Source organism: Patella vulgata, chromosome 3, assembly GCF_932274485.2.
Source record: "Patella vulgata chromosome 3, xgPatVulg1.2, whole genome shotgun sequence".
NCBI lineage: Eukaryota > Metazoa > Mollusca > Gastropoda > Patellidae > Patella > Patella vulgata.
Window position 1 is genome coordinate 57,190,652 of NC_065881.2, and position 10,708 is coordinate 57,201,359.

A 10,708-nucleotide genomic window follows, 5' to 3' on the forward strand; every position below is an offset into this window, starting at 1 on the left:
AAAAGGCACACGAAGTTTTGGAGTGACGTAACTCTAATCATGTAGAATTTAGTTATTAACACAGGGCTTGGCCAATTTATGGAAAACAACAAAAAATACAAGTTATTAAATTTCAACACACCATTGCGTCTGTCCAAATTTAACACAAGTTTGTGTTGGTAGATATCCTATTTTTGTTGAAACAACCCAGAAATTTCTGTTGTATCAACACAAAACGTTTTTGTGTGATATGATAATATCATGATGAGCTTATTGATCATAACTTGTCAATTCCAATTTAGACTAGCTGTATTCTGAGTTGATACACTGTACGGATGATAGAGACACGAGATGAATGACGAGAATGCTATGGCGATGCCCCAGAAAGTATGTACATTTTTTATACGATTTATTTGCTTAAAATTCCAGAAATAATATACATGTACGCTAGCATTAAAAATATAATTAAAAATTCCAGTTTCCGGAACATTGTGTTTAATTTCTAATAATAATGCCAATGTTTCCGATTACTGCCTTTCAATGGTCATATACTAGATTTCAATTGTCGGGTTTCAGCGACAATCGTCTTTCTGTGACCATATCCCATAAAGGGACGAAAATCGTCTTAGGGGTGACATTTATACTACGATTCGTCTTCTTTTTGCCACATAAATATATATACAAAAAAAAGATACAAACCTCAACCACACATTAAATCATAAACTATATATGTCTGCCCTTAATAGAGCGGCTTCAGGTGTATATACTACAAGGAGATGAAAATCGTATTTCTGCGAACATCAACTGGCTTTTCGGAGACGACGATCGTCTTTTTACGAGGTTCTACTAAATCATTAACGTTTTACATGTTTCAAATTATGTCACTAAGAATTCACATAAGCAAATGATCAATATGTCAACCGACTTGCAATATATTATGTGCCTTTTCCACCAAGAAATGGAATTTCGTATTACTTTTAAGCATATTTCTGCCCATTCGCACAACGCCCGGGGTAGATTTTTAATATGGAATATAAACAAAAGATTAGTGGCTGCACCAGTGTAACAATACACGTCGGTCGGATCTGTAAAACGGTGCCATCAAATCGTTTGATATATTCTCTTGCTACACATCTGATTAACCTGTGATCGTCTATATTTTTCTCTGGCGTAACATACATTTCAATTCTCTACTCTAGGACTTCACTTTAACGTTGTGAATTTACAGGAATAACTGTACAACAGTTTCGTTTCTACATTTTATGTCAAGCTCGGGATACATAAAAGTCATTCTCTCAACCCAATGAACTCGCAAGGCGAGTTACGAACGGATTCCCCTACATCATGGCTTGCCTACTGAATCCAATGCGGGACAGATATGTAAAGAATCTACATGATATCTAAAAGTACAGCCCACTTCCAGCGCTTTATATATATCCAAATTTCCGCTATTAATTAAGTGATTGGTTATTTATGCCTCATGCCGTTGAGAACCCGAACCACCTTTATATGGACATTGGTCTCGACAGAATACTCGGTCAATGTTCTTTACTAGCATTTTCTCGTAATATCATAAATAAACAGACACCAAATGTTATTATGCATTAGGATAGCATAATTCACCCAATAATATTACACCAGTCTCGAGGTCTGAATCATATGGATACGTAATTTGTAAGGTTGATACAAGATGCACGGGCAAATTGGTCAGAAATAAGCTTGATTTCTGGGTGGAAAGTGCAAGATGGTTGACATATTGACTATATGTTTATATGGACACAGCTCACCAAATATTTCTACGCCGTCTCGTTATTTTTAGTCTTTCGCGCCCTTTCCCTTTTCCTCACTTTTGCATGGCGATTTCTGTTGCAATTTTTTTATGTAGAATCGAAGAAAGGGGTTTGAAAATACATTTTCTGCCAGGTTTTGGTGAATATTCATGATTTTGAGGCGGAAGAATACAAGAGTTGAGATGTTGGTTGGTTTGAAATGTAAGGCCGAAAATTGCATGTTTACTTGTCTCTAATTCCAGCTTGTGTATCTCAAGTTTTTCATGGTGAACCTCATACATGGTTTTGGGCAAGAGTTTGCCACATGTTGCTCCATTTGTTACAGAAAGCGTTCTACCCAACGAAAATTTGGGAAAAAGTTAGAGCCGGTCTAAGAGACGAGAATTAACATTAGAGTCAATGGGGAAATCATTAATGATTTGTGGCCATTTAAACGGAGTCGCGTCTGATGTGTGGTCTCAGTCCCGCAAAACATGAATGGACATTCTTTTTTAAAACCTATGTTAACACAATTTGAGCGACGGACCTGCAGTTTGTAGTGAAATTGTCAAATATCCATATTGTGCGACATGGAAAATAGTGCTCCTACGACTAGTCGGATAGCCGTAAACGGTTAGAACTGGACGGTTAATCGGTTTGAATTCAACGGTACGGTTATTCGGAGATGTCCCCCATTACACAGAGTTGTGTCTGATTATCTTCCTCTTTATAACAAAACTTGCCCGTTGTAATTTTGTATTTGATGTTTGAAAATTTTAGAATGTAACAGTCGTCCAACGATGTCGACTGCTAAACAATGATACTATTAATAGCACTCGTCGTAGTCATACGGCAAAGTCAACGGACCTTGTTCGACTTTTGCTATTGTTAATCCAATCTAAATACTTCTCGGCATTTCTAACTATATTCTACCTTGTTTATTATTTACTTCAAAACGTAACCACCATTCAAAATATAATCATAAAGGCTAGAAAATGACATTATACTAGATTCGTTACGGCATTGAACACGTTTCATATCTCGTAATTTCTCGAATGAATTCTACTTTGGTTTTCAGTTAAATTAACCAATCATAAAAATTCTACTTGCAAGCGAGGAATTATTTCTTTATTGTCCAATCAATAGACGCCTGCTAATTTACTTTATTCTATTCTTAGTAACATTGTGTAATCGTAATATTATCGCCGTCTGTCACGTACGAAGGGAAATTGAGTATTGTTTTGTATATTATCGTTATATTGAATTAAAAAAATGTTTCAAATGAACCAAGTTAACCAGGTAAATAAATAGCTACGGCCTTAGATAGTTTAAATTTTCATTAAAGAATTGTACATGTCTGAAAAAATTCCTGAAATTTTTGCGCGTGTAATGCCTTTTATAACGCGAGTATAGCGTGCGCACGAGTAATGACTCGTAGCTCCTGACAAGCTCTGTTTTATGTTTAAAATTGATACCATACGGTTAACGGTTACTAACCGGTTAATAGCTACGGCTATTCGAATAACAAAAAGTCCTAACCGTAGGAGCACTAATGGAAAATGCTTATCAGTAATTAATTTAGAAATTTATAAAGAGAGATAATGTTATCTGTTTCACATTCAGAATAAATATAAATATGATTTTATTTATTTATCAGCCAGTATTAATATCACCTCTAACATCTTATCTGGAATATAATTAAATATACACAAAATAAAATAATACAGTACAATGATTGATTATGCGAACATTCAAATTAAATGTTAAAATGAATTTAGTTATTAAATATTTAGAGGATATTGAATTTATTATTCATAATTCCAATGAAATTTCAATATCATATCTGGTTTTTTTGAGCCACAGTATAATCAAATATACACAAATAATAAACGACAAATTATACGAACGTTCACATTGAAGCCCTGATAATATAATCACAGAAAACGAATGACAAATAGAAAACAGGAAAGGTTGACCTTGTTTGAAATCCAGATTACTATTAAAAAAATGCCATTTTGTTTTCATTTAAATACCGAGGTCACATGGTTCCCGAGCAGTAATATATTTTTCCAAATTGAGATGTGACGACACCGCCTTTTTATTGGCGTCACACGACGTAGGTATATTTTGGACATCTAGGGCGTCGATTATATGCGCTTTGCCCACCTGTAGAGGCAGGCACAATAGGAGGCAGTTCTTCACCTGGAAGTATTTTGTGCTACTGACATTATAACCTATTCGAGGTCACAAAGGTGAAGCTGCAAACAGAAAAGAAAAACCGCCGATAAGATCATTTAAATGCGAAATGGATTAAAATGGGGTTTAACACGGGAATCAAGGAACTTTCTCGACCAACACAATGATCGAATTTGAACCATCCCAATACTCACTGATTCGCACTGGCTCTATATTTAAGTCGAATGTTACATTTTACTATACGAACTACAAAAATGCATTTCTCACAGCCTCAAACGCCGCAATTCTTTCGAATGGTGCTTCGCTGTGGTTTGAGCGGCGGAGATTTTATGTGAACAAGTTCGTGCTGTGTGCTACCATCTGGTGACTCGTGTCATAAATGAGGTTAGAATATGCTTATTCGTTTCAGAACATCTGGTGGCACGTCATGCTGTTTATTGTTTCTTTATTTTGTCGTATTCAACTATCAACAGGTAGGAGAGGTGACAAAACCAATGGTACCCGAAGGAACTGTTGAAGAGTTATTAGAAAGAGTTTATGGTTTGAAAGTTGTAAAGGTGAAATCATTAAATAGCTATGACGATTGTAATTACGCTATTACTGTTGATGAGAATTACGACAACAAATATATCAAACAACTATGGCCACATGGTTATCTCTTGAAGATCGTTAATACCATGGATTCAAAACGACCAAAAATGCACGGTAAGATGTGAGAGGGTGGGAGCATTTCCATTACTCGATGTGTAAAACAAACCATTTAAAAAAAGTAGATAAAAGATGTATTATGTAAGAGCTAAATCTAACTATTGTAGTTTTCCTGACTTCAACAAATATTATATAAAGTATTATTTAAACATTTATCATTTATTCACATATTAAGACCATACTCAACTCTCTAGATTATCGAATGTCTGGGATATTAAGTGGATTAGATAATATACTAAACAGCAAAAAACAAAAAAAAAAAACAAAAAAAAAAAAAAACGTCAGTACGATGTCAAAATCAGAGAGGCACTTCAATCAAATCATTCTAAAAAAAGACTTACTAAATGGATCAAAGCAATTTTTTGTGAACAGTATGTTAACACATTAGTGATTAATTCATCACAATTCCAAGGCATTACGAGAAGGTTTAGAGTCTGTACACCGTTTATACGTCAGTATCTGGTGTGTCCACCGCGAGTGTCAATAAAAGGAGCACAGCGTCTGTACATGGAGTAGAACAGACGATTGATGAACGCCATTGGCACCTGCAACCACACTCTCAGAATAGTCTGGCGCAATCCATCGGCTGTGTTTGGTCTCGGTACGACGTTATTAAGTCTCCTCTGAATTTCATCCCAAAGATGTTCAATCGGGTTTAAGTCCGGACTAAGGGCTGGCCAGTGCATAACGTTGACACCGTGGTGTGGGTACGGGCGTTGTCATGCTGGAAAACGTTGTTTCAATGACGGGCGAAATGTGGTATGACGTGGGGTCTGAGAGCTTGATCGATGTAGCGCACTGCTGTGAAGCCTCCTCCTCTCCCTGGACCAAGATTTTGAAACACCACAGGATCCCACCCCAAACCACTATGCTTGGAACTCCACATGAGTCTCGTTCCATGACACGTCGACGCCATATTCTGGTCCTGCCATTTGCAGTTGATACGCAATACTGACTCATCTGTGAACAGAACAGTTTTCCATTGCCTGTGTCGATGGCGAGGGGTGAGGATCGGTCCACAGTAAGGTCTACGGCAATGGATGTTCTCTCTGGTGAGACGTCGGCGCACTTTATCGGTACTGATGGGTCTTCCGTGTGTTCCCACTGTCTGACGTGCTGTCTCAGATGTCTATGTGAAAGGATTCTGCACGTACTGTCGCACAACATAGCGGTCTTGTCGCCTTGTGGTAACCCTTGGTGTACCAGTTCTGGGGCGATCATCCGTGGTGTTGATGGCCTGAAAGCGTTGCTGAAGACTGTAGATGTTCCGAACATTGACTTAGAAGTGATTGGCAACGGCTTGGGCAGTGTGGCCAGCGTCGAGTCTTCCAAGCGCCTGGTTCCTCTGAGCTGTTGTAAGTTGTGACATGCTGCTGAAGTTGTAGTGTGAATGATTCAACCAGTGTGTATGGGTGTGTGCGGGTGTGTGTGTGTGTGTGTGTGTGTGTGGAGTAGAAGTTTTACGTCCGCATCCACCTAAGTGATATCGCAGGTATTGGGGTGCATTTTTATAGGGCTGGTCCCGGTGAACAGCACGTGCAGCATGAATTGCATAAAAATCACAGAGAACACATTACCATCTCAGAAGTCAGGTTGCGTTTTTGAGAACATTTCCGGGGTTCAATTCTGTGTTTGGGGAGGAGCCTTATTGCTCAGGTAAAGATGGAGATGTGGTCACAAATATACAATAAAAATATTTTGCAAGTTTTATACAATGCGTCTATTCAGAGTAACATACCAACCTAGCGTTTCTTTTGCTGCTTAGTATATTTGTTAAACGTTAAAATGGAGGTCGCTCACGGAGTCTGCCGATTGAAGGACTGAAAATAGAGACTTCTCTTATTATCGTGGCACTGCCAAACTTGACAATCGTGACTATTCGGGCTATTTCTTGTCAAAACTTCTAACATTTTATAATTTCGTTCAGAATACATTTTCATTATCTTTTTTAAAACTATTATAGCAAACAATAAGAACGGTCAAGTCTGTATTTAAATCTTACATAATGCATCTCTAATTAAAGATTAGGACATTGACGCATAAAACTTGATTTTATTTGGACGTATAATATTTCTAATAATCAGGAACGACCATATTTAAATTTTCACAATACAGAAGCTCTGAATTTGGTTATGGATTATGTGAGAAAGAGAGATGTGCCGACTCAAGAACCTATACCGGGGAAAAATGGAGAAGTTATAAGTTACCAGAAAATCTATAACAAGAAAGGGCATCATGGTAATCCATGTAATTATTTTAATATTTCCATGGTATTGTTAGTACGAAATACGACATTTATAACAAGGTATCCTAATGTATATAGCAACACGCTACTTGGAGCATTGGCCGCTGTTCTGAATTTATTATTGCGGGTCAATGAGCAACTAATTGATAATGATGGGCTTGTTTTTAGGTATAGTCGTAATAAGACTAATTCTTTTAAAATAAATATATGGGATTTAGAAATGGCTATACGCGTACACTGTCAATTGTCATTTGCTACATCAAAATTGATAACTTAATACCATTTGGACAAAAAGGAATTGGGGTTTAACGTCCCTCTTTTCTGAAACCGACTGGGATAATGAAGGTGTGCTGTGGGTGAAATTTTGCCCGGACAGCAGCGCTACGCCATACTATTATTTTAAATTCCATCTGTCCAGGAGTTCTTTCACGCGCACGCCAATGTGTACACCGGTCATCGGTTTTTGTCACATCGCCATCCAAACATCCTGCACCACTGACATGGGCAAACCACGTCGGAAAATCCTGAAGAACTTTCTCTGCCAACACCTGGGGCGAACACGAGACCTTCTGGTTAGCGAGCCAGCGTCTTACTCACTGGGTCACAGCGACTCCAATGTTTGGAACAATTTTATTATTATATTGATGGTAAATGTTTGGTTAATACCAAATTTTAGTAGTAGGGGTAAGGCTTAACGTCCGCTTGTACCTAGGTTCATATCGCCGACAGATGTTTCCCTGGAAACTTGCGCTAGGAGCCAATTGTATGAGGCTCGCCCCGTATAACAATATTTTATTTTATTTTTTTATTTTTATTTATTTTTTTTTTTTTTTGACTATTCAAGATTTTGAACAAGATACAGAACAAGCTCTTGATAGATTATTTTTTGGGCAACTTGGGTCTGATTGCGCCCCAAAGAGAATCCCAGTCGACATTCAAATTTATGAAATCTTGTGACCCACTGCAGAATGGAATATTTTAACCCCAGTAAGATTTCTCATTGGATAAGAAGAATCCCCTCAAATTTCAAATATTTGTTAATTATAAAGTTCAAAGAGTTATTTCTACATTCACGTTTTATTTGTTTGGTTTGTGAACAGAAATATAGAACGCTAAATTATTTGAAATAATACGAAACACAACTTTAATGCATAATAATCACTAGCAACTTTAATAGATATATCAATCACTCGAAGCAACTTTAATAGATATCAGTCACTCGTAGCAACTTTATTTATAGGTAACGATCACTAGCAACTTCAAAGATGCGACGTTTTAACAAGTATTTTTTTTTTAAACTCTATATAAAGCAAATAAAAACTATAGCGAGTTTTGCCACTGGTTGACGAAATAAAGGGTGGTGGACTTTGATCCCGTTTCGTCGTCAGTGTATTTCTCACCTTTGTATATTAAAGTTGTAAGTGATTGTAAGCCATAAAGTTGTGTTTTAAATTATTTCAAATAATTTTGAAATTGATTTTAGCAATGGCGATTTTGCTGCTGGTGGGCGTATTAGTAGGGTCTTCAAATATGTTTGTTTCTATTTCCAGGAGATTATATTCAACATATTGTTAGGTTATTTACATATTTACCTGGCGATGTATTGTTAAATTATCCATTTACTCACAGTCTTCTACTTAAAACTGGAAGATTCGTCGCCCAAGTGACCAACGCCCTCCAGGTATCTCTTTCGAATATTGCAAATTATTACCAAAGTTTTGTTTCGCTGGTTCTTTCTTTTTGTTTTTCAAGCCTGGATCCCGCTTGGCATTGGTAGCTCTGTTGGCTGATAAGTTAATTATTCCTAGTCATTCGGATGGGACGAAACATGACGTGTATTCATTGGCGCTCATAAAAGAGCCCTAGCCAGTTGGTAACTTCGCCACCAAATCAATGTACGATTTTTATACTGACCAAATAATCAATTTTGGTATTCACTATCCCATTGCAATTATGCCAGTGGTCACCAGCAGGTAGACGTCTCTTTTAGTGCTAAATTTTTCCTGGTAATTGTCATTGACCAAAACTGGTAAATTTCTTAGAACCCTTATTCTTAAATCCCTCGGGCAGGGGTGTGGGCTTTTTAAAAGATTTACCTAATGCGTAGGTGTGTGTTGAAGCAACGAGAGTTTTGTGTAGCCTAGGCGCATAAGAAATTTGGTGGCGAGAGTTAATTAATAGGTTAACATACTCAAATGAATTACATCTGTAAGCTTATCTGCGGATGGCCCCGCCCATATCTTTGGTTCTAAAGCATTTTGACCTATATCGTTGTAGGGATTTCAACACGACTTCTTTACAAACTATGATATCAAATGGTGTCTTGGAAACGTGCCTTTACTAAAAGATTATGTGTTCGTATTAAAACCTGTGGACCAAAAAATTGTGAATGATGTAATAGAGGCTTTTGAAAGTCAAATTAATCCAGCAAATTTCTCTAAAAGTAAGCAAATAACATATTAATGTTTTCTATTATAATAACCAAAACATTCGATAATTCAATAGGTAGTCCTGTGGTTGAAGGTGGGGGGGGGGGGGGGCATGCGAGCTGTTTATTTATGATGAGTTTAACTTATGAATTATGAATATGTTCCGACTGCTGCAAGAGTTGAAAGCTATCGAGGTCAATTTTGTGCCGTATTTGTTTAGCATCGTGTTATGGCGCTACCGTAGTACGTCGCCGTTTGTAGTAGATGATCTTCTGATGGCTGCTTGTAGAATCCTGCCCCATTCTTGGGAACCCTAGGTGGTGTTTGAGAGATCAGGGCAGAGGGCTGGCTATTCGAGCACTAACGATGTAGACAGTCCTTGAGGGTAAAAAATAAAACAAAACAAAAAACATTTTACCTCAGCTTCATGGAATGGTGTTTAACGTCTTCCTTTTCTGCACCGGCTAATGGAGACAGGCACACACCTATGGGACCTCGTTTTTTTCTTCCATACGAACGACTAGATGCCGTTCCCTGCTAGGCTTTCTCAGCCAGCATCGGGGTCGAACACTATTCTTCCTGGCTAGTGAGTCAGCTTGTTCCTCAAAGTGCCCCCGTGCTTCCCCATTGATTTGATTTAAGTTATACAAGGAGATATGAATGGGTTAAATATACACATAGTATTAAATATTTCTTATAGGATGTATTCATGGTGATATGAATGAGATAAATATATTTCTTATATTTTATAATATCATGGTGATATGAATGAGATAAATATATTTCTTATATTTTATATACATGGTTATATGAATGAGTTAAATATATGTTTTATAGGTTATAGATATGGTGATATGAATGAGTTAATATCTGTTTCATAGTTTGTGTAGAAGGTGATATGAAGTAGTTAAATATATGTTTTATAGTTTGTATACGTGGTGATATGAATGAGTTAAATATATGTTTAATAGGTTGTATACATAATGATATAAATGAGTTAAATGTATGTTTTAAAGGTCGTATACATGGGGAAATGAATGAGTTAAATATATGTTTAAAAGTTTGTATACGTGGTGATATGAATGGGTTAAATATATGTCATAGGTAACATGCATGGTGATATAGATGAATTAAATATACAATTTTATAGGTTGTATACATGGTGATATGAATGAGTCAAATATATTGGCAGCACCAGAAGATGGACAGGGTGATATGCCGATGGAGTGTAAATTAACTGGTTTGATAGATTTCCAAGATACAACTTATTCTTGTACCATCTATGATTTAGCTATTAATATGACGCACCTGATGATTTTTACCAATCTTATTAATCAGCTAGATGTACCTGGTCATATTTTAGCTGGATATTTAAGTCTTCG

General features: G+C 36.8%; 1 protein-coding gene across 1 annotated transcript; it reads left to right on the plus strand.

Annotated features, from left to right (window-relative positions):
- The first annotated feature begins 292 nt into the window (after positions 1-292).
- On the plus strand, positions 293-8,335 carry LOC126815176 (hydroxylysine kinase). The gene is made up of 4 exons (XM_050540734.2): positions 293-366; positions 4,418-4,649; positions 6,768-6,890; positions 8,259-8,335. The coding sequence occupies exons 1-4, from the start codon at positions 331-333 to the stop codon at positions 8,333-8,335; spliced, it is 468 nt and encodes a 155-aa protein (XP_050396691.1). The 5' UTR covers positions 293-330.
- The last annotated feature ends 2,373 nt before the right edge of the window (positions 8,336-10,708 follow it).

Excerpts from the sequence above, each read along its gene's own strand:
- LOC126815176 (XM_050540734.2), top strand. The coding sequence starts at position 331 with ATGAATGACGAGAATGCTATGGCGATGCCCCAGAAA. Across the intron at positions 4,650-6,767 it reads AAAACGACCAAAAATGCACG|AAGCTCTGAATTTGGTTATG; the intron begins GTAAGATGTGAG and ends TTCACAATACAG. Across the intron at positions 6,891-8,258 it reads TAACAAGAAAGGGCATCATG|TGGACTTTGATCCCGTTTCG; the intron begins GTAATCCATGTA and ends AATAAAGGGTGG.